At 42.2% G+C, this 26,619-nt stretch overlaps 1 protein-coding gene across 15 annotated transcripts in view; it reads right to left on the reverse strand.

The window, feature by feature from the left end:
• Positions 1 to 26,619, reverse strand: part of syne2a (spectrin repeat containing, nuclear envelope 2a) — an 80,509-nt gene that overhangs the window by 36,469 nt on the left and 17,421 nt on the right. For 11 of the 15 annotated variants that reach the window (XM_031861792.1, XM_031861791.1, XM_031861806.1 and 8 more), the window contains 35 exons: positions 25,673 to 26,577; positions 25,138 to 25,296; positions 24,882 to 25,032; positions 24,505 to 24,663; positions 23,736 to 23,903; positions 23,519 to 23,620; positions 23,207 to 23,410; positions 22,737 to 22,942; positions 21,951 to 22,058; positions 20,870 to 21,167; positions 20,321 to 20,499; positions 18,888 to 19,203; positions 18,475 to 18,639; positions 17,958 to 18,287; positions 17,713 to 17,849; positions 17,386 to 17,515; positions 15,871 to 16,041; positions 14,440 to 15,786; positions 12,079 to 12,249; positions 10,893 to 11,048; positions 10,489 to 10,730; positions 8,332 to 10,369; positions 7,877 to 8,211; positions 7,650 to 7,794; positions 6,702 to 6,902; positions 6,236 to 6,495; positions 6,006 to 6,156; positions 5,289 to 5,435; positions 5,056 to 5,187; positions 4,305 to 4,487; positions 3,971 to 4,108; positions 3,644 to 3,829; positions 2,101 to 2,223; positions 1,352 to 1,534; positions 938 to 1,051 (listed from right to left, as the gene is read on the reverse strand). In XM_031861792.1, coding sequence (XP_031717652.1) covers positions 938 to 1,051; positions 1,352 to 1,534; positions 2,101 to 2,223; positions 3,644 to 3,829; positions 3,971 to 4,108; positions 4,305 to 4,487; positions 5,056 to 5,187; positions 5,289 to 5,435; positions 6,006 to 6,156; positions 6,236 to 6,495; positions 6,702 to 6,902; positions 7,650 to 7,794; positions 7,877 to 8,211; positions 8,332 to 10,369; positions 10,489 to 10,730; positions 10,893 to 11,048; positions 12,079 to 12,249; positions 14,440 to 15,786; positions 15,871 to 16,041; positions 17,386 to 17,515; positions 17,713 to 17,849; positions 17,958 to 18,287; positions 18,475 to 18,639; positions 18,888 to 19,203; positions 20,321 to 20,499; positions 20,870 to 21,167; positions 21,951 to 22,058; positions 22,737 to 22,942; positions 23,207 to 23,410; positions 23,519 to 23,620; positions 23,736 to 23,903; positions 24,505 to 24,663; positions 24,882 to 25,032; positions 25,138 to 25,296; positions 25,673 to 26,577 — 10,140 coding nt within the window. The remainder of the gene's footprint in view (positions 1 to 937; positions 1,052 to 1,351; positions 1,535 to 2,100; positions 2,224 to 3,643; positions 3,830 to 3,970; positions 4,109 to 4,304; positions 4,488 to 5,055; positions 5,188 to 5,288; positions 5,436 to 6,005; positions 6,157 to 6,235; positions 6,496 to 6,701; positions 6,903 to 7,649; positions 7,795 to 7,876; positions 8,212 to 8,331; positions 10,370 to 10,488; positions 10,731 to 10,892; positions 11,049 to 12,078; positions 12,250 to 14,439; positions 15,787 to 15,870; positions 16,042 to 17,385; positions 17,516 to 17,712; positions 17,850 to 17,957; positions 18,288 to 18,474; positions 18,640 to 18,887; positions 19,204 to 20,320; positions 20,500 to 20,869; positions 21,168 to 21,950; positions 22,059 to 22,736; positions 22,943 to 23,206; positions 23,411 to 23,518; positions 23,621 to 23,735; positions 23,904 to 24,504; positions 24,664 to 24,881; positions 25,033 to 25,137; positions 25,297 to 25,672; positions 26,578 to 26,619) is intronic. The other 4 variants (XM_031861804.1, XM_031861803.1, XM_031861802.1 and 1 more) reach the window with 2 other exon arrangements.

The following is a 26,619-nucleotide window of genomic DNA, read 5'->3' on the forward strand; positions in this document are numbered from 1 at the left end:
ATAAATTAAGATTAATATGGTTATTATGGCTGTCTGCCTTCTCTTGAATATAATGGGATGGGACCTGGTTACTCAAGATAATACACAGACCTCGGTGTGAGCGGTTTAATGCAGGAACTATGATTGAAAGAAAATAGTTTCTACATGAAAGAGCTCACAACAAGGTCTGTGGACAAACATGAATTTTAGATTTTGGGGTCAACTGTCCATTTAATAGGTAAAACCCTAATATTGTACATCAAAAAAAAAACTTGACTTGTAGACTCTGATGAAAGGATGCAAGTTCATTTAGTGAACACATGTTTAATTAAAAGGATTGTTCATTTTTTGGGGGAAGTTTCAAAATAAACAAATCAATAAATTACTGATCTTCTCACCCAGGAAGAAACTTTTATTTTTTAAATTGCTAACGCAGTCTTAAAGTGATCTGAATGTGATTCCACAGACATCCAAAAGCTACTGAGCTAAACTGACTCCAGATGATTGTTATGTATAGCCTGCAAAATATACAATATGCAGTTTGCCACTCATTGGGTATGTACAGTAAGACAATAATGGCATACTTCCCCAAAAACTAATAAGGGATTTTAGTTGAGCCTGCCCAGTAGAACATTAACAGGACATTACCAGGCAGCATCAATCAATTTCAGATAACAGAGGGAATTAATCAAAGTCACCAAACCTGACTTCCTTGAAGAATTCACAAATTTGACTTGATGTTCCTTCTAAATACCGGTGGGAATCCTTGACTTGGTAACTGTTGTTTTTATTTCCCAAAACAGTTGAATTAAAAAGTGGGGGACAGTCGCTAATTGTCAGCATAAAACGATTAAAGAGGACATGAATGTAAAACAAATTCAAACGTCACACTAGTGTTATAGGTTTAGTTGGTGTTGATGATGATTCTACCTTATTATGATTGTGATATTTGTATTACCTGGACTGAGTATCTTTGTGGAGATCTGTCGAGCTGATGTACTTCTTCAGGAATATGAGAGACTGCGGTGATGCCAAGATCCTTAAATGTTTCTTTCTCCTCCTTAATCTTGTTCTATGTCAGTGAGAGAGACAAGAGAAACAGAGAGACAATGTGACAAGTGACACATTTCGATGGGAAAACATAAGATCAGCACACTTGTTCCACTAACAACCTGGAGTTTGTTTTGTAAAGAAACATTAAGATACACACTTTTGGCTTTAGTTCCGTGTTGCCAACAACAAACATCCTTGATTGCTTTATTTCAGTCACAGTCATGAAATACTTTTTATCTCACCCCCTTACTGTTCTACAGTAACAGATCAAATCAATCAGTTTGTCTAGGTGCAGGTGCGTTCGGACTTCATGCAGTACCTCCAGCTGCGCTGCTTGTTGGTTGGTGAGTTGTTCCAGCTCCTCGAGCGTCTGCAGGAGCAGTCTGGCTCTGGAGAAGACCAGCAGGCTCTCCTTTGCTCCCCGTGGGACGTGAAGCTCTCCTTTGCATCTCTCCATCTCCTCCAATGTCCTCCGCATTGACTGCACGTTGGCCAGGATCACCTTCAAGTTGAAACAGAACAAGCTGATTGAGACAACATTTTTTGTCAGATAAATAACTAACTCTGATGACAGTCATGTTGGCGCTGAATGGATGGCAAAAGAAATGCAAATTGTTACTTTTATACTTTATAAAAACAGAAGAAATGTTAAGTGTTATTGTTCTGTACATCTGTGCTAGATGCCTCCGCTGTAGTTTAATCCTTTTACACAAAAAAATGTTTTTTATTTTATTCCAGCTATGTGACACTTTTATAAAAATTAGAAGCGTTCATATTTGGTAGAACACTGTCAACGACTGCTATATTTTAGTGGATATAGGGAGGGAGGTTGTGGGATGTAATGTTATGGATAATAAAGAACTGTATGCTTCCTTCCTCAATCAGACAATAGATCTCAGTATCACAGTTAATGCACAACCTACTTACCATTTACATAAAGATGATTCTTTTAGACAGAGTAATTTCGAACCTTGTTTCCATGTTCTATGTGCGCGGTGCTATTAAAACAATTCGCAATAAGTAGTATTGTAAGTTTTACAAGTATTATAAATGCATGCAATGAATCACCTGTCGGTTGTGAAGATACTCCATCATAGTTATGTGCGAGTCGTCCGTGGAGGATAAAATCGCTCTGATCTTCGGGACATTCTTCTCCATGGTCTTCAGCTCCCCTTCTATTTCCTCCACTACCTGAAATAATCAAGACGGTTTCACATGCTCCACCTATATGGAGCTTTCTTTCTATCTCTATTCCTTTTAGTGTGGTCTTCAGTTTGATTTCACTTCAGATTCTGTAAGGCTTTCCCTCAAAACCTCACTTGGGTCCAGACCACGAGTTGACAATTCTGTCTGATATCAGGCAACTCACAACCCTGTCCTCACTCTCAAATGGCCCCTGCTTGCACTTGGATTACTGCTCAAACTGAGATATGTCATTGCTAACGTAGTTAACGTTAGTGGTATTCCTGTTGACTGTTGTGGTAGCATGTTGCTGCGGTCATGGACCACATGCAACGGCAAGACTGGCGCCACTCCAGACCGGCATAAAGTGATTCTCAGTGGCATATCTCAGTGAAATATCCGGCTACCTGTGCCACTAACTGACACTTGCTCCACTGAACGGCACCACTGTTCGTTCCCTTCTAGCACACCAACAGGAGGCTAGTGTAGCTATTATGGTAAAAGAAAAAAGTAAGGGCGGCACGCTGGTATACAAATGAACTGTCCGTTTATGACAAAAGTGGCAAAGACGTCAATATAATAGAGTTTTGGCGGCGGATGTAGATAAACCAGTTTAAAGAGTAACCACCCATCAGGGACGCTGTAGTGATGCGAGCGCACCTGCAATGAGGCAGGGCTCATTTCATTGGTCTACACTACACCTGGCATTCTATTGGTTGGATAAATTAAACAGTGTTACTGCACAGTCTATGATTATTGCACAAAAACAATCTGAGAGCAGACGTTTCTCAGGCAAACAGAAGCAGCTTGTGAGAGTGAGGAGAAGGGCTGCAGCTGGAGCACAGGAGATCTGCAAGCAACAATATATCTGCTTGCAAGCATACAATTTGAGTAGAAGCACAGCAAATCCAAGCGCAAACAGAGGCTATCTAAGTGCGAGGACAGAAAGCATCACACAATCTGAACATGAAATCAACAAGTCATGCTCTCAATTTGGAAAACCAACTTCTTGATTAAAGATAGGAGAAAAGCTCCGTCCACCTACAAGAATGTAACTGCCCACAACACTGTCTTGTCGATCAAAGGCAAGGCATTTTCAAGATGATACTGGTTGCATTTCTCTTGAATCTATTCATGGAAAAATGCATTTTGGAGTCTCTGCCATGCACACCGTGTAGCCACAATATCCCTGGTTCTGACTGGAGACTTTCGTTGCACAGTCTCTCCTGTTTGCGATCCTACCATCTACTGATACATGTTTTACTAGCCCTGAATCTCAAAATGTGGTCACACTACAGAGGAACATTTGCCCATACGATGTTAGATCTGAGTGGCAGGAACCAATATGTAGAAGAAAAAACAGCAGTTTACTCTCACAGCCATTTGGGGTCACGAAAAACCTGAAACTCCTCTCTTTAAAAAGTCTTACCCCAACAGCCTGCAGGAGCTGCTCCAGCAGTTCTAGGATCTTGCATTGCATTTTCTGGACTTGTTGGTCATTCTGGTTCACCCTCTCCTTGTGGGTGCTGATGTCACACACACCAGAGATCTCATCCAGCACTGGCCTGAAGTCCTGCAGGGTATGTCTGATCCTCCGAGAGTCGTCCAGGACCAGCTGTCGTCCAAGATTTAGAATTAAATTCATCATTAACATGAGAATGCTTGTGGATACTATCATCAATATTGAATCATGTCAAACAGGGTGACTATCAGAAGTGTTTTTGTGTTTGTTTGCTTGTTACTTGGTATCACTGACCTGCAGGGATTTTGCATGATTCTGGAGGCCTCTGGCTGTTGGGAAGGAGCACGGCGCACTGAGCCATGACTGGGCCTCGTCTAACCAGCAGGTGCCTCCATACAGAATGTCTTCAAACTCCTGAAGACAGGCGGGGATCTGACAATAGAAAATACAAGGAAGCAGAATGGCAGTTTTATAAACAGATTTTTAGAAGCCACTTTCCTCATTGATGTACATGTGATGTCATGCATTTTCAAGATACACAAGTCAACCGATGGTTCCTGTTCCCTGATCTCTCATCACCACTTTTCCTGCATCCAATACATTGTGAATATAACGCAGCATGCCTGACCTTGCTGAGGAAGGCGGTGCGTTGCTCGGTCATCTGCGCTGCGTTTTGGTAAAGCTGCAGTGGTTGGTTGAGTTGGTCCATAAGTAGGTGGGCTTGATCAGGATGCTCCTCTGCAAGATCCTGCACCTCGCTTTCCAGCAGCATCAAGCGGCTGTGCCCGGCATCCAGCTCATCCCACACGTGCTGGAGGACAACAAAATGTAAAGTATGTAAGGGCATTGAAGCGACAATGTAATCCTGGATTGTCATCAGCTCTTAGGAAGCAGTGGCTGTTTCACTTGATTTGTTCCCGGTTTAGTCGTGTTCTACTTTTTAATGGAAAGTGATATTTTAGACACTGATAATCTGACCTTTTGTGTTATTACTCAGTTTTTCACAAGCTTGCTACACTTTAGTTTTTTCTTATAGCCTGCACACATTTGCATATTAGCTAACATAGCTAGTAAAGGGTAATATTAGTGGCTGGCAGCTGTGAACAAACATCAGAGTTTTACCTCAAACTCAGTTGTGCTAATTGTTAAAAGTAAACATGAAACACAAAAGTGGTAAAAAAAACAAAAACAAAAAAACAAGTGATATATTTTATCAATTGGTGCCTGATTTAAAAGATAAATACATTCAGATAAAAACAAACGAGCAAGACATTCAAGTAAGAATACGGAAACAAGTTTAAATTTACAACTCCTGCATACCAGCAGGTTTATGGATCATTCACACACAGACAGACACACAAGCAAACATGAACTCCCACCTTGAGCACATTTTGAGCTTCATTGATCGTCGGACTCCTTCGCTCCAGTAACACTTTCACTTTCTCCAGGCCAGCACCCAACTCTGCCACTTGACTAGCCAGCTGCCGAACTGGGTTGCTCTTCTCCGTGAGCTGTAGAATGACCACACACACACACATTTAGAAAAATACAAGAGGTTTTAATAGGTAATAGGTCATGAGACATTAAGGATGGATTCCTGTTTGCAATTAACCTTCTCCTCTTCTCTTTGTAGAGACAGCTGAACTTCTTGTAACCGTCTGCTGACATCAGCTGGTATCTCAGGGTACCGGCTCTGCACGCCGTCCATGATACACTTGAGTTTGGCTTTCTGGGAGGACAACAAATCCTTCCTGAGCTCCTGTCAGTGTAGAAATCCACAAAAATAAAATCAGGACAGGAAATATGAAAGAGAGAGAGACTGCAAGATCGGGTCAAAAGTTTAACTCTAAATTAATTCTTTACAAATTAGTTTAACTTATTTTCTAATTAAAGGTTGAATGTAAGCTTGCAGCAGTGCCTCACACGTTTAGTCTGCTCTGAGACAGGGTGACAGGCAGTAAACCATTTTCTGTACTGCTGACTTCTCACATATTAGACAGTTTAGAGCGACGTTGACCTGAAAAGACCATTTACAGTCTTTAGTCTAATTATTGAAGCTACACGTGGTCTGCAGCTGCAACTGAGAATGCAATTTATATTTCTCACTGACGCTGTGAAGGACTTCTAAGCAGATCCTGACATTAAAAGAAACATATCTTATACATAATATTATTTTTATTATTATACCTTAAGACGCTCTTGAGTTTTTGTCTGTTGTTATTTTGTTCAAGTATAAATGTCATATGCTTTTCTTTTCTAAATGTCGCTTCAAATGCCTTCTTGCACAATTTTCATGCTTGGACTATTAGACATAAAAAAGGAGCATGACCTGTTGTTTGCGTGGATTTGAACAGGCTTCCAGTGAGGGAAGAAGGGTGAACATGTGTTCCTCCAACTCTGCTATCTCCACTTGGACTTGCTGTCTGTCTTTCTCCTCTGCCTGCGCTGCAGCTACCACCAGCAGGTTTCTCTCTTTCAAGCTGTGGAGAACAGTATCACCTCAGCATCTCTGACATTAATGAGTAATCACTTCGCACAAGTATATCAAACAAACCCCACCTCCTGACATTCTCTTGGATCTTCACTAGTGTTTTGGCAACAGGTCCAGGGCTCATGGGCTCCTGGGAACTAGATAAGCTCAGGGCGTGCTCCAGTCGATGCTCCAGGGAGGCTAAGACCTGCTGCTCCTGCTCCAGCCAAGCCTGGTGCATCTCAGCCTGAGCCAGAAGCTCCAGCGGTTCCTCTTGAGTGAAGCTCACAGTGGAGGAGTTGGGAACCTCAGACTGAAGACTGACCAAAAAGCTGCAACACTGCTCCATCTAAAGAGAACGGAGTTTAATACTCAATATATCTCTATATTACTTTTTAACGCATCAGTTCTGTAAGCTTGCACACATTTGCAAGCCAGACAACAATACTACAGAAACACATATGTTAATTTTGCATTAATTTATACATGTTATTGTACATTAGGTCATGTTAAGATGCAAAAGCTGCAAAAGGATGTGTTGTTGGTAAAACTCACACTTATAGTGATGTCCTTCCATTCCTCTCCTCTCTGATCTGTGTGTGCCATAAGAAGGCAGAGAGCTCGGCGTAATGATACCCAGCGCCTCCAGAGGGCGCCCAGCTCCCCGTCCTTCCCAACCCCACAGCCCTGCACCGGACATCCAGCTCTCAGTTCTTCTAGCTTACCCGCAAGGCTGCGAAGACCTTCCATCAGGAGCTTTATGCAGTGATGAAACGAAGCTCAGATTAAAGTTTGAATCAGGCAGTATTCCTTTTACAACACTGCCAGTGCATTCGTGTGATGTAATGGTATAGGTGGTGTTCTGCAAAAAGGCAAAAACAAGACTAAAAGTCTACAGCCATGCTAGCGGCTCTGTGAGGCTGTACTAGGGGGTGCTTTGATAGGTAAATACTAATGGCAGCACATAACACACCGGAAATGAAAATGCTAACATGCCATTTTTTTTAGAAGGTAATGTTTACCATGCTAACATTTGCTAATTACATTATAAGTGTGGCTTATGCTGATGGAAATGTAATTTGTTTTGCTCGTCATGAAAAGTACTGTATTGGGCAAATTGATGTTTTGACTTGATGATGACACCAAATGAAAAGTGAAGGAATCACCAATCTTATTACAATCCATCTTGAGAGGGACATGAACATCAAATCACTTTGTAATCCATCCAATAATTAAAGAGACAATTCACTCAAAACCAATTAATGTCATGGTGGCACCAAAATCTTTAGGATTCATCATCTGAGCACCACGGCTCTCTGCATCAAATATCATGGTAATCCATCTAAAAGTTGTTGAGATATTTCACTCATGACCAAAGACCAACAGACATTGCCATTCATAGAGCCATGTCGTTAGCATCACTCAAAAGCTGACATTTGTAAATTGTCAAAATCTGTGACATACAAGGTTCAAGTAGATCCAATACTGCTGCATCAAACCTACCTTAGCTCTATTTTGTTGGGCAATACATTTGTCAAACGACGTCACTTGCTCTGTCATACATTCTGAAAGCTTGGCTTCAAACCCTGAGAGACGCTGACGTATGTCTTCATGGCACTTCCCGTGGCTCTGTTGTCTTACTTCACACCTGTGAGAAACAAGTCTTTTAGGTGTTTTACTAAACAGAGAAACATACAGAAGCACTTCAATGAGGTAAGAACAGCCAGTACCTCTGCAAGGACTCCAGCCTGAGCTGGGCTTGGGCCTCCAGTATGGCTCTTCCCACCAACAACTGACTGAGGATGCTGATGTGCAGCTGCTCAGTCTTTGGGCGGGACAGGCATGGTTGTTGGGGCACCAGATCCCGAAGGTGGCAGATGTGAGCCTGAAATCCATTTTCAAGAGCTTCTAGAGCCTGCTGAGTCTGTCTTTGTTCCTCAGTACAGTCCAAAAACCCTCCAGGAGCTGATAAGAAGGTGGCTTCAGCATTATGTAGGAAGCCTATTGCTCCCTGAGCAGCCCACTCGTAATCTTTCAGGGATTCTCTCGCCTGGCATAAACCCTCCTGTTGGATACATGTTACATGATCGAGCACAGTTTAGAGAAACAACACACAAAAGTATGAATGGCAAAGTTTTAACAAATCGCGAAATTAGGCTGGATTAATCCAAACGTTAAAGCTTACCATTCGTAAATGGCACTCTTGCATGGTTGCATCCCTGAGAGAGTACAGTTCCTTGTAGTTCTTCAGGTTCATTTTTTCTTTCCGTCCCAGACCTTCCAGCACCCGCATCCCAGACTCCATATGTCTCCAAATAATCCAATTCCTTGTTAGTGCAATATCTATGGCTTTTTCATCTGGATTTACTGGTTCCACTCCCTCCAGCTCCACTCTTGTTCTTTGTAAAAGCTCTATTAAGGCAAGACGCTCGGAGGAAAAATGCAGGCCTAGTAGAAGCTTGGCCTCTAGGTTTTTGATATCATCTGTGACAGAATGCTCCCAGGAGACTAATGTTTCCACAGTGCGGTGAATCTTCTGCTTCTCCGGGTTTAGCTCAGGTGGTTCCAACTCCGGAGCTATGATTTCCAACTGGTCTGCCACTTCTTGACACTGTGTCTTCACCAAAGGAAGTTCAACCAAGAGTGATTGGCATAGCAAGACCCTCTCACCCACGCTGATTGTTTTATCTTTGGCACGCTGGATTTGCTCTTTAGTAAGGTGCCTAGATTCCTCCAGTTGTCTCCCCAGGTGCAGATATTTGTCTTGCTCAACGGCATTAATACTAAGAGCTTTGCACTGGTCTTGCAGTTCCCCAATAGTGGACAGCAGGGAGCTTCGCTTTGCCTCCTGGCAGTGCTTAAGCCCTTGTACTTGACACTGATGTTCCATTAGCATGTGCTTCAAATGTGCAATTGTTGACAGGGTTTCCTGTGTTAAAGGGAACCTTTGCTGCACCAAATCAGTGGAAATTTGTTTTAAGCTAGCCTCAATGGTCGATAACTCCTCATCGGAAGTGGTTAGCTCATGAATCAGCTCTTCCAATTCCCAGCTGGATGCTTTCTCATGAGCTAGCAACCCGACTAATTCTGTCCAAAGGCCTGACAGTCTGTTGACAAGGTAGCGGCTCTCTCCTGGACTGGACCTTACAGCTATTTCCCCGCAACTGTCAGCCATTGCATCCACCCGATTTAGTTGACCCTCTATCTCGACTGCGGCTAATTTGTGACTTTTTAGCTCGCTCTCCAGCATTCTGACATCAGCTTTTGAAACATCGTCAACATGAGCGCAGGGGTCTCTTTCAGCACGCGTTTCTGCTAGCCAGGCATCAATGCTAGCAAGCTGGCATAACAGTTTCTCCCTCTCCTGCAGATTTTTCTTCATGGTGTCAAGGACCTGATCCAAGCTGTCAGAAATGGCTTCATACAGGTCTTGTATTGTGTTTAATATTTGGTCACTTTCCTCATTTTCCATATCAGAGACTCCAGCTTTCATTTGCTCAACTTCTACTTGCATCTTGGATCTTCTAAACCAAATATCTGTCTGAAATTTCCTCATCTCAACAATCTGAATACGGGCCTCCTCTGGGAAAAGGGCTGATTTGTTGCCAATAGAAATGTGGATTTCTGCCTGCTTGGCCCATATGATCAGGTCTTGTAATTGCTTGTTGATCTTAGCTGAAGGAATGCCGCCACAGCTGTATGTGGAAGTGTCAAGCTTGCTCTTGGTGACATTTAGCAAGGACCTAAGTTCCTTAAGACTACGATTGAGCTCATCCTTTTCTTTCTGACCCAGAGAGAAATGGACAAGTGCATCTGTCTGGGACTGTAAGTGCAGATAAAGCTGGTTGTACAGTTTTAGGTCTGTGGTCAGGCAAACAAGTTCTAAAGCGCCTTTGCTGTCATGCCTTTGAAAGTTGGATTGCCGAAGAGCGTCAAGCTTGGCTTTAAGCTGTTCGGCCTCTTTTATCAGAAGAGAGGATTGAGAGGCGGAGCTTGAGGCGTGTTGCAGAGCTCTTTTGATGCCTCCTTCTAAAAGCCTCCATTCCTCCTGGACATCTCCGAGCTGGGCAAGAAGAGCACCTGAACTCTCAGCGTCGCTCAAGTGGACCGAGAATTGGCTACTTATCTGGAGGAGGTCTTCCATCATGTCTTTTTTCTGTACCATAGTTTGCAGCAGGGGGCGGAGTTTGTCCGCTTGAAGAGCACTGCTTCTCAAAGTACTTCTAGAAAGAAAAGAAAAGAAAAGAATATGAGTTTATTGTTTATCAGGTACACAAATAAAGACTATTAGGTTGTTCTTAACTGGAGTACAACCTCACTTTTAAATGAAAGATTTACTCACAAGCTCATCTTGTCCTTCTCCTCTGCTACAACCTCCAGGAAAGCTCTGGTGATCTTCATCTGTTTGTGATACTCTTTGGCCTGATCCAGCTGTGCTGCTTTGACCTGCACTGTGGCAGAGGCATCCAGCAGTGCAGCACTCCACTGTCCTTCAAATCTTTTCAAGGCATCCGGATCACGAATCCTGGCACCACTCATGCTTTTCAAAGTAGCCACTTGCTCCTGCACACAGAGCCGGTGGTCCTACAGTAGACAGAACAGACATCAGATAAAAGGATTTGCCATTTCTGTACATTTATGTATATTTTACTTCCTTTAGAGAAAAGGTCAGTTACATCAAAAATGTAATTCTCAGCCAAGTACATTTTATATTCAAGGAAAAGCAAAGTAAACAGAAGTGTATACCTCTGCCTCCTGCAGTTGTTTGGCCATTGCAGTGACATCGAGTTGTGCTGGTTGATAACGACATGCCAGAACTTTTTGGACAGTTCGTACCAATCGAATCTGTGATTCACCAGGAGAGGACTTCAGGTACCAATTCAAATCAATGTGTGGTGTCCGCTATGATAACAAACACAAGAATGAAATAAGAAGCTGTTAAAATGAAAAAAAATGGCTGTTGCAATTTACTACAGCCCGAGCTGACGTCTGACCAACAGTCCAACACCTTAAAAGTATTGATTTAATATCACATAAGAGAAAGAAAAAGAGTAAATCCTCACATTTGAGAGTATGGGATTAGGGGATGCTTGGTATTATTGATAAAAAAATATTGAAATGATTGTTTACTAAAGTTGTGTCAATTTCTTTCAAGCCTAGTTGGCTTGGTTTACATCCTCTAATGTTCTTCTTTCTTTGGCTTTTACATGTCGACATGAAATTACACAATATCATACTTGGCATAAAAATAAGAGTCAAACTGTGTCAGTGTAAGTCACAGACTGTATACTGAGAGTAATTAGACCCACTAATGAACCTGCAGGAAATCTTTACATCTCAAAGGTCCATCCTGTGTACCTTCCTGTCAGCAGCATCATGGGAATATACACAAACATCAATCACAACGCTGCTGCTCTTATTCCTCTGTTGAATGCCATTAGAATTGACTTCCTCCCCTTTTTGGACACTTGTTTAACATATTGTGTGCAATTACAGGAAACAGTGTCACGAACAATAAATACCCTCTAGTAAAAAAAAAAACAACAACATAAAAACCTTTATTAATCATCATATATATGAAATTTGACCTCTGCTTATAACACATCTTAAGCATTTAAGGAGTAGTGCAGCAACTTTGGGTTCCAGAGTTTCACTCAAGCACACTTTGACATGCGGACAGGAGGAGCCGGGGATTAAAACGCCTTTCTTGTGATTACAGGAAGACCCGCTCTACTCCTTGAGCCACAGCCGCTCCCCTCAAATCCTAAGATTAGTTCAGAATGTGACCTTTTGTACAAACTCTGAAGTTCAGACTTTTATAAATCAGTGTTTTAACCCACAGACACATGTTTTTCAACAAAGCAAGTCTACAGTAGATCTAACAGAGATGCGCAAAGTCATTTAAAAAAAATCAAAACCAGTTGATACTCACATTTATAATGTTACTGCTTTCCACCAAGCTCTGGATCTCAGACAAAACATCCTGCATGGTGGACTTGTGTTCGTAGTACTCCGGTGATCCACCTATCGCCTCCCCAACCGGCAGATCAGGTGCCAAACTCGGCGCTGTCCTCTCAGGCTCCATGCTTTCTTGGGTCTGACGCTACATACACAGGAGACAAGGGTGGTGTCACAGTTTAGCCTCCTTTTCTCCTGTTTGTCCACAGATAATAACAGTTTCCTGTTCTTTTCCTGCTCCACAGTGGTAAAAATTACTATGTTGCCTGTGGCCCGGCGAGTCAGTACAGTGAACACAGGAATGTGCCTGAGTGGGGAGCAGTCTGCCCTGAGGGAGAAGGACTTAGTCTATTCATCTATGAAGTGCTTCCTCCCTTGCTTCTCTAAAAAAATAAGTGATCTGTTATAACACGGTTAGACAAGACAAACACCAAAACACGACATTAACTGCTAGGTTACAGGGGAGTTCCCTTGGGAAATAGTTCGGCCATGACCAAGGTGTGTCTTAGAGCAGAGTGCAGGTAGAGCGGGAAGAGGATTTGAAAAGGCACAGCAGGTTTCTGATTTTCTTTGGGGGAAAAAATATATATATATTTTCAGTCAAATATCTCTGTCTCAAAAGTGGTGTCAACATTTAAGTGCATAACCACACCACAAATATCTGTAATTTTTATTTATATTCTAAATTGTACTGTAACCATCTCCTGGATTATGATCACTCTAATCTGTTGTTTGTACACACTTGTTTACACAACTTTTTGACTTCCCCCAGTGCAGCACACTTCAATAAATTGAATCAGCAGTCACATTAGGGTCAGGACATTTACAGTATACAAACATTTTGGTACATTTTAGGACACTCCTTGGAAACAAATGTCGGCCGTTTACAATGAGAAGGAGCGCTGTAATAACTCACAAAAAATTACAAGTTGTCTTTGTGAGAAATTCCTAAAATTATTTTCAGCACTGTGGCTAGTACTTATCAAAGACACATCTAATGACTGAATACATTCTGGCAAATTTACTTTGTTACAAGCATCCTAAGCGTATAGTGGTCCCCTGATGAAAGAAATGCCAAAGAAAAGGACTCAGGTGATAATGACCAAATTAGCAGGAGGCTACTTACTTAAGTATTAACATTAATAATGTACTAATTAGTGTTTCTTTTCTCTGTTTCAGGCAACTATCTCGTACTGTTTTTTCCCCTCCCTGTCAGAGAACGTAGGTACTTGTCAGCTGCCCATATTCCTGCCTCATCATCTTTATTCTTTATTCAAGATCTGTCACGGGAGCTCCTGCAGACTGAGCAGAAGGATCCTTTCTGAATTGGTGTAATTTTCCATTTTTGGTAGACATGCCTGGATGCGACGGAGGGTTTAACGGAGTATATTACTTAGTCCTGTTTTCACTTTTTAACATGCAATTTTGTGTTTTGTTGCATACTGTGTTGCATCATTTTGTTTTGCAATTTCTAATTCATTCTGTGCAATAAACAAGGCAATATGCAACATAGATTTCATCTATCTGTTACTAGAAAAATATGTTTCTTTCCACTGCATGAACAACAGGAAAAAGATGAATGCCAAAACTGTATGAAGAGACTTTGGCCAAAGTACGACATTGAAATGCCAAATGGTGGGAGGAATAAAAGCAACTACGTTTTAGATACATTTAGGACTGCATTTTGAATGAAACACTTACAAAATGTTAGCAATACACTTTCACTGAACAGTCCCTTTCTGACATGAAGGGAAGAGAAGGAAAGAAGAGTGGTTTGCAAATGTCACAGAAGACCCAGTTACATATATGAGGTTTTGGAAAGCAAGGACATCTGCCAGCTGGGCTAACAAACATTGGTCTGGAGAGCAGCCACCAATTATATCGCTTTTCAAAATGCACGTCTTTTTATCATGTTATATTTCAGGATCTCCATTGTTTGAGTCCAGCTTGGACCTTTGTTGCACGTCCTCCTACTCTCTCTCTGCCTTCTCATTTCCGGTTAGGTCTCCACTATGTACTTCTAATGCAGTAGGACATAATGGCATCCCGTTAGGATCAAGTTAATTTGAGCTACACTTTGAATCTTATGTTGTTTTTGTGATCTACTGCATAATTTGAAGTCTTCAGGCCACTAGGAACAAGTGGAAATATCACTTTTTGGTAGTGGTGGACAAAAGCAACAGGTGACAAAGGGCACAAGAAGACATGGCATTGTTTTGAGGGGTCACAATCCAAAAAGGTGTGGAACCACTGCATTAAACGACATTAAAGCAAAATTCTTAGAAAAATAATGAGAAAAAAAGGTTAATGCAGGGATGATGGATAGAAAATCTACCTGTCTCTTTTTCACCTCAGTGTCCTCCAGCGATGCAGGCACCTTCCATTCCCTCTCTTCAAACAGCGGCGTAGCTTTGACTCGTCTTTTTGGCACTTTGGAAAGTTTGGACTCCAGGCTTTCAGGGTCACTTCCTTCTCCCGTGTTTTCTCCCTCTGCCTTCTGCAACTGTCCGGCACTCTGTGCAGTGTCAGCAACAGTGAGCTGTTTATTGCCACCAGCAGGTGTTTGTGTTGCAGTTAAGGCATCTACCTCCACAGTGCACAAGACTGAGCTCATTGTTTGCTCTTCAGCGTGACAGAAATCTGTCGTCTCCTCTTGTTTGACATCCGGAAATGTTGTTTCTGCTGCATGTGCACCAGTGAGCTGACATCCAGCAACAGGGCCACACGATTTGGAGGAAGTCAACACCTCATTATGCATGAATTCATGGCTTTCTGACTTTTCTTTGCACAAAAATGTGGCACTTGTAGACTTTATCTTCTCCAATTCTGTACGTACTAATTCACGTACTGATTCAGGACTCGATAATGTTGTAAAGACTCCACATTTCTTCTCAGGAATACTTGAAAATTCTGTGAGCTGTGCATCGCAAACCTTTGCCCCCTGTGAACATCTGAGTACATCTGGACTGCTGGCTCCAACATTGTGCTGTAGCTGGAACTCGGGCGTCTCCATGTCCAACACTATTGTGAACACTTTCTTTGGCCTCACACTGATGTCCTCACAGTATTTCTCCTTTTCTTGAGCATCAGAAACAGTTTTAGATGTCTCCGATTGGGCTGCTAGACGTCGAGACATAATTTCAGTGGTAGAAATGGGGACATCATCAGGCTTTGTTGCTGGGGATCTAACCAGAAGTGTGACACATTGTGCTGAATTGATTTCTTTCATATTGTCTGTGTCTTTAAGTGACAGTTTTGAGTCCTGGGTTGAGGCAGCGTCTTCCTGCAATGGTTCAGTGTTCTCTCGCTGAGCTATTAAACTCTTGTTGAGAGTAGGAAGTGAGTCTGACATTAAAGTGTTATTTCCAGTTGGTGTCCTAAGCCCACTGCTTAAAGGATTGCTATCAGTGTCCAATGTGCCAGTATCATCTCGGATTTCTGCGCAGGAGAATTGATTAGTGACATCTTCTTTGGTTGTTTCCAAAGTGTCTTTGGTTTTAGGTTTGTTGTCACTCTGATCGTTTTCCTTGCTGTTTATTGCAGAAGAAGAAGCAGGAGGACACGCGGCCAGAGTTTTATCAGGTGAAGCATCACTTTCACTTCTAAAAGTTTCCTCAACAACTCTGCCTGGCAAATCTTTGTCCAACTCCACTTCACAACGATATGGATTGATTTGTGAAACCTGTTAAATTGAACAAAACAATTAACCACAGAATCTCTTCATCATCATCATTATAAAAGTGTATGTTACAATTCTGAAACTCACCAGGCATTTAGATAAGGTTTCGAGTACAGATGTGCTTTCATTTAGAGCATCGGAAGCACTTCTCTCCAGTTTCTTTGTTAATTTTGTTCCCAGACAGTCAAGAAGAAGATCTCGTTCAGTGAGCACTTCACGAAGCCCTTGTTGAAGCCACAACCCCTCATCAAGAGCTGCCTACGAGAGCAGAGACAGATGTTTTAACTCCAAAAAAGACCTTTTTACAGATAATCTATATTTCAAAATTTAATTCAACAATATTACATCATTTGTCCTGTGAGCAACATGAATGTATACCCAAAATCATTAGGATTCATCCTCTGGGCACCACGAATGTCTGCACAAAATGTCATTGTAATCAATCCTAAAGTTCTTGAGATATTTCCCTTAAGAATGAAGCCCAAACCTTATCATACAATGGTTAGATAAAAGCTGAAAATGTACGTATTTTTTTTAATTTTGCCATAACTAAATGGTTGTCATAATATTTCATAGACATCAGTAAAATTACTGTACATTAACATACTAAGACCATCACTAAAAAGACTGGCAAAACAGGAATTGGAGTTAAGCCTTCAGTTGTTTTGGCAGCAGCAGACGGTGAAGCTCATGTAAAAATGAGTCACAACATGTTTATGATCTTTAGTAAAGCCAAAGCTGGACAAAATGAGCCCCATCCTCCCAGTGAGCACTGTTTATTATGTTCACCATGTCCTAGACAGAAGAGACGGTGTTCCGCTTGTAATTTTATTTTGGATTAAAGATGGACCTGTGACATTTTAAGGAAAGCTCTTCAAAAGACATGAAAGTCCTAATGGGTAAGAAATTATTGTTTTTTTTGTCTAAAGCCAGGTACAGCAAAATGTACTAGTTTTGGTATTAACACAAAGTGCAGGCTAAGATGGGTTTGGATGGCTTGTTCTTTTTGCATTTGTGGATATTATCCACTTGAACTTGTTGTTCGCCAGGTTTGAAACAACAGACAACAGCATGATGGGCTGACCTAAATTGAGCATACTTAGAGTTTTTATTTTATTTCTCTATGACCCCCAGGCTACACTGTTGTATGTCATGTGGAACATAAAAGTAATAATATTGAGAACCAATCTTATTTTACCATATTTATAGAATATGAATGTGGTTTATAGGGATAAGGGATAAAGGATAAGGCTGGCCATATCCTACATTTTTCTTATTGACAACAAATCCCATGAAATGGCCAAACTGTCCCCAAAGAATTCCCCAATTATTTGCTATCTAAAGATATAGTGGTAATGACGACATGCGCAGAGAATGAAGTCGCTCTCCCTGTGTGTTGTAATCCGACCTTCTCCGTGTTTTATTGACATAGCAGGCCCAGCCATCCCGTTCAGCCATCAGTTTATTGCAAATAATATAACTGAAGATTTATAAAAAGGCACGGAAGAAAGTGTTCTTAAGGTTGTTAGATGAATGTGCATATTTGTTAATATGCTGGGTTTTAATAAATGGATTGATAGAACAATGTATGAACATTTCTACCTGGCTGGGTGATGATAGTTCAGCTTGTGCTGTTTGTCTCCAATGCTGCAGCTGGTTGATGACCTGTCCCACTCTGTTAGCTGTGTTTTCTGCACACGCCTGCTTCTTTTTTAGAAAAATGGACTTGAGGCTGCACAGAGAGAGAGAGAGAGAGAGAGAGTGAGAGTGAGAGTGAGAGAGAGAGAGACATCATTTTTTAGATAATTCCATTCAAAATTACTTTTCCATCAACTTCTCATTACCCAAATAATCCCGCAGAAGAGGACTGCCTTCTTACTGTGGCATACTTTTTTTTATTATTTTGAAATGAGGAATGAGGTACAATACCTGTCAAGGTCTTTAGCAACTGCATCAACAGTCAAAGTGACATCTGCAGGAGGAATTTCTTGTGTACTGCTGGACTCTCCAGTCTTCTGCAGGTCGTAAACTCTTGCACCCAACTCTGTCAGCCTGGTATCACAGTCCTGAGGGAGAAAAATACTTTTTTGATGCTTCTATATTTCCCCGTTAACTTGCTATACACTGTTATTCGGGGGGGAAGCATCATCTTAAAAAGGATCTTTCAAAAATACCTGTATTGTATACCACTGCTGTTTGAGCTGACTGATATCAGGCAACACTTCAGAGTTCCCACACAGATTTTCAACCAGGTCTTTCAGAGCCGTTTGTACACAGGTGACCTCTCCCTTCACTCGTTGAAGTCTCTGGTTGCTGTTTTCTGTGAGCAGTGCCAGAATTCCTCTGATGCTACTGTCTAGTGCCCTCTTCTGGTTTTGGAGGTTGCTGACTTGCTGGGAGAGGCTGGCCTGGGCCTCGGCTGTGGAGCTGGCTGTGATGGAGTCCTTGAGTGTTACAATTTGTAAAAGCTCTTTTTCTATGTCGGTTACTTCTTGTAGCAAAGCCTGGAAAGTGGAGAGAGGGACAGATGAAAATAAATACAAATACAATAATGGTGGCTTAGTGTTGGGAAAGTCTCCATCCTCTTCATAAAAATGTCCATTTCAATGCAGAAGAAATGTGAAATAAAAATAATGTATCAGAAGCTTGTTCCTGATTCATTGGGTCAGTTTACTTAATAATGGACCTCACCTCCAGAGCTGGTGCATCAGTGATGAGTCCAGCTGAGCTTTCTTTCTGGGCTTGACAGGCTGACATCCTTTCCTGCAGGGATGTCAATTTATGGCGGCAGCCCTGCAGTGACTGGCCAAAATGTTCCTCATTACAAACACCTTCCTCCAGGCTGGAACACACTCCCTGTGGACATTTCAAGCACACCAAGGCACAGTCAGACGGCTCATAAATCATTTCACAGACTTATTGTGATTATATGAATCCGGCGGTTCCTTCATCCCATCGGATCAGCCAGAGCATCCGTTCATCCACCCAACCTGTCATGTTCATATGTGATTCGACGGTCCATTTAGCCTTTGCAACTGCAGAAGTACGCCCTGGTGTCTGAGTACCCCTGGTAGGGAATAACTGTACTATATGAAAAGTTTTACCTTCAGCTCATCCATGAGTGATGAACAGCAGGTCTCCAGCTCAGCCAAGGACGGATCTTTCCAGATGGCGTCGCTGGTTCCTTCAGCCATCTCCCTCCTTTGTTCAGCCAGGCTGGTAAGAGTTAATTTCAAGGATTCAGCCTCATCCTGCAGTTGACGGGCTAGATGGCAGATTTGTCTGCGCTCGGACGAGCCGGGCCAGGGGAATGAAGTAGGGAGCTGAGCAGTTCTCTGTTGCAGCTCCTCCACTCTGCAGCTGGCCTGCTGTCTTCGGTCCAGGTAGGAGGAGGTGAGGTCTGGATCAGCTTGTGGAACCCTGAAGCATCAAGAAAAACAAAGAGACCACTCAGAATTCATGCAATACTAAAACAGAGGCTTCAGAGGGGGCAGCGCTTACCACCCATAAGGGCTTACATGGATGACATGACAAACATCACAACAGCAGCATCATGTACCAAAAGGCTGTCAAGTTGAACACAAACTAAGTGGGCTGGGATGAAGGTTATGCCAGAGAAATCAAGGTGTATTCTGTTATAAAGGGAGTGCTTTCAAGTAGGAGTTGTTTTTTATGGACATAGAACAGTGTACAGAAGGTTTAGGCAGGTGATATGATGCAACTCTTGATATGCAAGTCATACTAAAATGACAGTATTAAAGTATCACATGTATGAAATGGCCAAAATGATCACTTAAAATGTGCAGCCTAGACAAATTATTTGGACAGCGCATGGTTATTATAGGATTTGTGGTTTTGGGTCGTGACGACAGGTCGGGTTCGGTGGCGAAACTGATTGGTCATACAGTATGTGCGGGTGGCGTGGCGCAATGCTGGAGCGTGTGAAGGTCTTGACAATCAGACCTGTGCAGAACTCTGCCCTGTATGGAAAAGGTATCTTGGAGCTCCCAACCTCGCCAGCTTGAGAGAGTTTAAATGTGCAAAAGCAAGAGACTGTGAGTGTCTAGAGATATAGCATAAGGAGAACAGAGGCAACAGTCTCAGCAGGGAGGAAGTGGAACCCTAGGGAGGCAGTTTTACAGGCTCCGGCAGCACTTAGACACAGGGATTTTGTAAGGCAGGTAAAGCATGGGTGTCAGGGGTTTTGGATTAATCATACCACAGCCTACTGTACGTGGAATAAAGCATCAGCGGTTGACAGGAGGAGACTGGTAGAAGAATTTCAGAGGTAAAAAGAGAGCAAAAGCTGTCTCTCAGGCAAAGCAGAACTAGTGGATGAGTTGGGAAAGTGTCGAAAAGAAAAACTTAGCTGAAGGGATGTGTGCATTATGTGCTTCCATTTCCCTCGAAATCTTAGTAAACGGATAGGTGAGGACTCAACAAGTCCTTCATGTCCAGGCACAGCTTCACTTCAGCACAATACGTCAGGGTGTAAAACATGCCTGTCTCAAAAAAGGTTTTATCTGGCTCCACTCACCTGTGATAAGACTGGGCCGACTGGAGAAAGTCCCTCCACTGCTCCTCTGTTTTCTGAATGCTTCCCTGAATGTCCTGTTTCAGGCCGTCGCCATCACACAGTCTGTGGCTCAGACGATTTCCAGTAACTCTGAGCTCTTCGAGGCGAGCCTCCCCCTCTGCCGCCATATTTGCTACAGCCTGAAATCGTTTTTTTTCCACAAATTAGTTATTTAACACTCTACACTGCCATCGCACCAGTCTCTCACTGCAGGGACTGAAGAGCGTGTTGTTGAACAATGGACACCCCATATTATACAAGTAGAAACATGTAGATTAAAGAAACAAGAGATCCCTGTGGCCACACCCTTGTATGACATAAAACACATCTGTCATTTTAATACTGCATGAGAACCCAGTACAAAAAATACTTTTTATTTAAAATGCTATTATAATTATTATAACATATGAGTCTATTATAACATATATACATTTTGCTTATTGTAGAATGCCCACACAGGTGAGGCAGACTTAAGGAGTTAAGGAGATATGGAGGGTGATGCTTTCTTACTCGAGCATGGTGAAGCCGCTGCTCTGCGGGACTCTGGATGCCGAGGTTTTCCCCAAGTGGAGAGTCAAGAGTTTGTCTCAGATCTCCAACCCAGGATCGAGTGGACTTTGAAAGGGTCTGAAACACCTCGACGTCCCTGCTCAGAGAGCTCTGCTTCTCCGCGGAGCCACGCAGCACGTTGGTTTGAAAGTTATGGTATCGTTTCAACAGTTTGCTGCTCTCCTCCAGCAGAGCAGACTGCTTAAATGTGCTGCTTCGTAAGGATGACACGAGCTGATCCAGGGCTTCTGTTCTTACACTGCAGGGGGAAAAAAAAATGGGCAACGTTGATGCTCAGACACACAAAAAAAGATTAACAATCTGCATGTTAAATAAGTAAAGAGAGAAAAGAAGGTGCATAACATGCAGCTGTTTCACGGTGTACAAGAAGAAAACAAGATAAGAAATTCACAGACTAATAATGAACAAAGTTTCGTAATAAAATAATGTGTTAAGGATGAGGGAGTCTCTGCAACAGCCAACTTTTAAGTAGACACTTAAAGCTGTACTGCCGCTTATCTCTCCAAACAATGTGTTTAATCAGGGTTACATGATTATGCTAAATTAAAAAAGTGGGATCAATTATAAGTTGTGTCATTAATTATACCCTCGATCGACAAACTTTACAGTCTTTTGTGTGACAATAAACAGTCATGTAGTTATGGATGAGTCAGTCGTCTACATGGAATAACAGGCTTTACAACTTCCATCAATCCTGACTCATCATAAAACCCAACACTGAACTACAGCAGGCTGTTTAAGTGTGCTACGTTACATTTTAGTTTCTGCTACTTTCTTCGACCTTCTGGGTCTAACTGATCATATTTGCATCTACATCCTGTCCTTTTATTTTTGCGATCTTTTGGAAGATGTTACTATCGCTTAGTGATAATATCAACTGTAGCCCACTACAAACTAAATATATACAATATAAGAGTGCACACAGCCTGATAAGAGTTTAGACCTCCAGACCTTTGGACAAGACTTGCTAAATTCCACACAGAGCTAGAAGGCATAGATCTGAAATCAGAAAACAGTTTACCTTTGTTGAAGTGCTTCCTCTTGCAGGAGACTAAGATCATCCTCCTTTGCTGCTTTTCCCTCAACGCCTTGCAACCATTGTTCCAAGTGCTCACCTTCGCTTTGCAGCCTACAAAACACATTCAGTATAAATGCAGGCACGACACAGACTCATATGTACTGTGAGCACTCTACACTGTAGCTTAAAGTGACATGGTGATAAAAGGGGTCAGAAAAACAAGTTGAACTCGTCCCGCTGTCTTATTTTCATATCTTATTCCTCTGTGCCTTAGTCCTTCATTGTTATCCATAAACTTAAAAACACAAAAATGAGCCACACCTTCGCATTGAGTGACATGTTCCTTAATTACAAATAACATGAGCACCGCAGTTTATTTTGAGTCAATCTCTCATACGCCATCCAGCTACCGCAAATATTCAGTAACACAGATTACACGTTCTCGTTAACTTTTACAGAGAAGCAGTAGAGAGCATCATACTGGACACATTACAAAAAGGCATGGGATGTGATCTCATACAATATAGTTTTTTTTTGTATGCAACCCTGTTGTACAATGACAATAAACCATGAAACATGGGACTTAAAATAACTTGCGAGGCTATTAGATGAAAAAACACAGAGTAAGCATCTGAACAAGCTCCAGAAATACCTGCCCAGCAACGCTCTAATGCTCGTTATGTTAAATATTTGTATGCATGCTACATGGTTAAGAAGAGACATTAATCAATATTTTGGTGCATATAACGTGACTGTTGAATTGACACATGATCCACTTGAACTTGTTACCTGTCGAGAGCCTGGATATTCCTCTGAGTCTGTTCTTCCACCTCAGAGAAGAGCTGGTGGGTGTTTCTGACTTTATCCTGCAGCCGAATCCCATCCGCAGACAAACTCTGCAGGCTGTCTGGCCTCGCTATGGAGGCCATAACACGCAGATCCTCCAGCAGACTCTCTGCCTGCTCATCCTGCGTCTTGAGCTCAAAAAGTAGATCCTTTAGAGAAACATAAGTTACGGTTAGTGTTTAGCATTTTAAAGCTTCAGCAATCAATGTCTACTCAAACACTAGCTTCGTTGTCAGATTTTAGAGCCACTATGTGTTGAAATTTAAAATCATATCAATTATAGCTTCTCTCAGATTATTTTGATAGTACACTAAGTGAGCATTTAAAGATTAATATCAAAATAAAAGTTTCTCAGAACATTGTACAAGTGTGTAGTACATGTTGTGACACATAACAACTAAATACATTTTTACCTTAAGTTTTGCAAGAACTGTTGTAATATCTGAAGCACTGAGAGTGAGAAGGGAGTCCTGAATCTTCTGAAGGGAGTTGAAGCATTCCGCCATCCTGGCAGTAATTTGTCCTTTAGCAGCCACCATCTGCCTGTAAACGTCCTCAGCTTCAGAAACAAGCTCCTTCAGCTGCTTCATCTTCTTCCTTATCTGGGTTTCCGCAACCTAGACAAAACAAAAATCAATCAAGAGAACAGTCAGATCAACTGCATCTGTCAGCAACATTTCAGCCTGATACACTCGCATCCTCAACACAAAAGCTTCACACCGTACCTGCAGCTCCAGAGGGGGCTCTTTGCTTTGAAGCAGGGCCTGAATCTCAGCGACTCTTCGGTGGAAACACTCCATATTCTCTTCTTGGGTCACAATCTCATTCTGGAGGCATGTACAGGGAGATGATCATTGTTCAAAGCAACTTTAGAAATTTAGAGAACATTAAACTTCCAATGAGACAAATACATTTCAGAATGAAACGGGAAGGCAGTTTTACCTGCAAGGCCCTGATGTCTTCCTCTGTCTGGAAGGACGGAGACTGAGCAAATACTGCTAGTTTATTAGCGGTCCAGCTCTCTACCTCTGCTCCCAGCTGGATGATGCCATCCCACAGAGTCAGGCCAAGGTGTAGGTTTTCTAGGTGGGAATCTGTTCTTTCTGATATCTGCAAGGATTTGAGTTGCAATGAATGCTGGCAATCATCTTACAACGTACAACCAAACTCAGAGTAAAACCTTAGAAAATAGACATTTTCAATAGTAATGATCTACTATGCGATGCTTTAGTTTACATATGGGAGCAGCAACACATGAAACACACGGGTAAATACTATTTGCCTAGCAAATCCTGCTTTGATAACAGTATGTAAGACTCTGTATAATCTGCAAGAAAAGCAGAAAGATATCAACTAAAAAACTATTCTTCTAAAACTGAATTACAATGAGAGGTTTGACAAACATGTTTCTTCCCTGATAGACGTTTTTAAAAGCCCATACGTAAACAGCAGAGCAAGGATGGCAGTATGTATGCAATTTAGCGAAGAAAAAATAAGATTTTTTTTTTACAAAAAGGAAAAAATAACAAAGCAAAACTAAAATATTCTGTGATGCAAAAAGAAAAAAATAGAAATGTTGTATTTGCTCATTGTAAAAGCAAACAAAAAAAGAATTTACCGACATAGGAACCAATAATAGTAAGTAGTAAATAATAAGCAAATGTATAAAGTTTTGTGAAAAATGGCGAGTTGGAACTTTAAAGTGACTCACGTCCAGCCAGCGGTCCATGAGAGCATCCGCTTCGTCCTCAAATGGGATGGTGACGCATTCTGGGATCTGACACAGATGCGTGTGAAGCTTCCTGCACACACTGCGGACCTCCTCTATGCGGTCCCCGAGACCATTCAGCTCTGCTTTTGTTTCCTGGACCTGTGTAACCAAACACACACACACACACACACACACACACACACACACACACACACAATTTATATAAAACACACCAAACAGACGAAGAACCAGAGCCAATGATTTACCAGTGACACACAAATGATTTGGTCTATGTTGACTGACCTTCATTAGGAAGTATACTTAAAAAACAAATCTCTTCCTTAATCACCTCAATTAAACAGTGATGTAGACGGTACCTTGGTGTGCAGTCTCTGCAGGTTGTCTTTCCCCATGTAGGAGGCTTGTTCACGGATGGTGCTTTCTGCCCTCTGCAGTGTCCCACTCAACTCCCCACGAATGCTCTGAAACCTCTTCAGCAGCTCTGTTAGGGCGTAACACTGCTCCAGCCTGCATGTCATCCATAACACAACACGCACATGCGCCAAACTCAATAAAGCACTCAAATTCAACATAGAAGTAAATCGTAAAAAGGACTCAAACTGCTCCCTTTACCGTTCAGTTACAGCTTTTGTTGCCTCCTCCCAGGCGTCCTCGCCCTCTCTGGTTTGACTCACATCAGGGATTCCTGATTGTGAGGATTCATCTCGTATGTGCTGCAGCTCAGCGAGGTGGCCGGCAAGATGACTCTCCAGCTCTGTCAATGCACGTGTCCTGCAGGAGAGGAAACTATCATCAGTGTACTTGTGTTTGACCTTTTTTACCATTAGTATTGTTTTTGCATATCAGTCAGAAAGTGCTGGAAAAATAAAATAATATACAATACAAAAATAGTATTTAATATAATAATGATAATTATAATAATAATTCTATGTTGTGGTGCAGCTTTAAAAAAAACAGGGCATCTTTACGCATCTTGCAACAAGCAGATACAGAAATATATCTGTTGTATATATGAGATCTACAAAACTTTTCTTCTACACAGCTGTTAAGTTAAGAGAGAAATCAAGATTCACAGCGTTAATACGATGGACTGAAGTCTAATAAACACTAAGGCTTATTTGTTTTTGGGCCCAGATCAGTGTTGTACCTGTGCTGCAGAGCAGGCAGGGTGGGCTCCTGTAACCTCAGCAGCTCAGCTGCTTCCCTTATCTCCTTCAGAGTGCCTAACAAGGCAACTCTCCTCTGGACAAAACTCTCCTTCTCTTCTTCCTCTTTCTTAACCTGGCTGCTTCTTCTTCTTCTCTGGTCCTCAGCTTTTAAGACATCCCCGTCAGATGTCCGTGTTTGAGCCTTGTGCTCTTCCTCCCTTTGTGACGTCATAACATCATCATCTCCTTCCAGCCTACTCCTTTTGGCCACCAACCCTACCTCCTCTTCCGTCCTACTTGGAGTGGGATACTCATGCTCCTGTGCTGCCCCCTGATGTGTTGAATCATCCCCGGTGTTTGTCTGACGTATCTCTGACGTATGCTCCCTTCCCACTGGAAATAACTCCTCTTTACTCTCCCTCTTCTTGGCTCTCATCACTTCTTTCTCTACGTTCACGGCTTGCTGTGACAGTGATGTCACCACATCCTGGCACATCACTGCTGCTCCATCCATGGTCAGAGTCATCCCCACTGCCTTTAAAGTGCTGTCAACACTATCAGATTGTTTTGCGGCAGTCTGCAACCTCTGCTGCATTGCTGCCTGCCAAGAGTGTGTCTCTTGCTCCCAATCTGCCTCATTTGGCTGTCTGCTGGGGTCCTGGTTTGCAAGCAGGGTTGGGATCTCAGCCCTGACATCCCTCACTGTGGTCAGGAAGTGATCCAGAGCCTGGGCAGCTGACTGAACTTGCGCCAGCCGCTGTCTGAGCTGCTCAAGATGATGGACACTGTTGTGGAAAGCCTGGCAGAGGGATGAAGGGGATGTGGCTTCAGGCCCCTGTATTTTTTCGTCAGTGCCTCGCTCTGTTGACTTTCTCATTTCAGACCGCAGTCTGTCATCCATCTCCTGGGTAATTCAAGAGGGATTGATAATTAAGTTTCCATATAT

Source organism: Anarrhichthys ocellatus, unplaced genomic scaffold (genome assembly GCF_004355925.1).
Source record: "Anarrhichthys ocellatus isolate YVR2014 unplaced genomic scaffold, GSC_Weel_1.0 scaffold25, whole genome shotgun sequence".
NCBI classification, from domain to species: Eukaryota; Metazoa; Chordata; class Actinopteri; order Perciformes; family Anarhichadidae; genus Anarrhichthys; species Anarrhichthys ocellatus.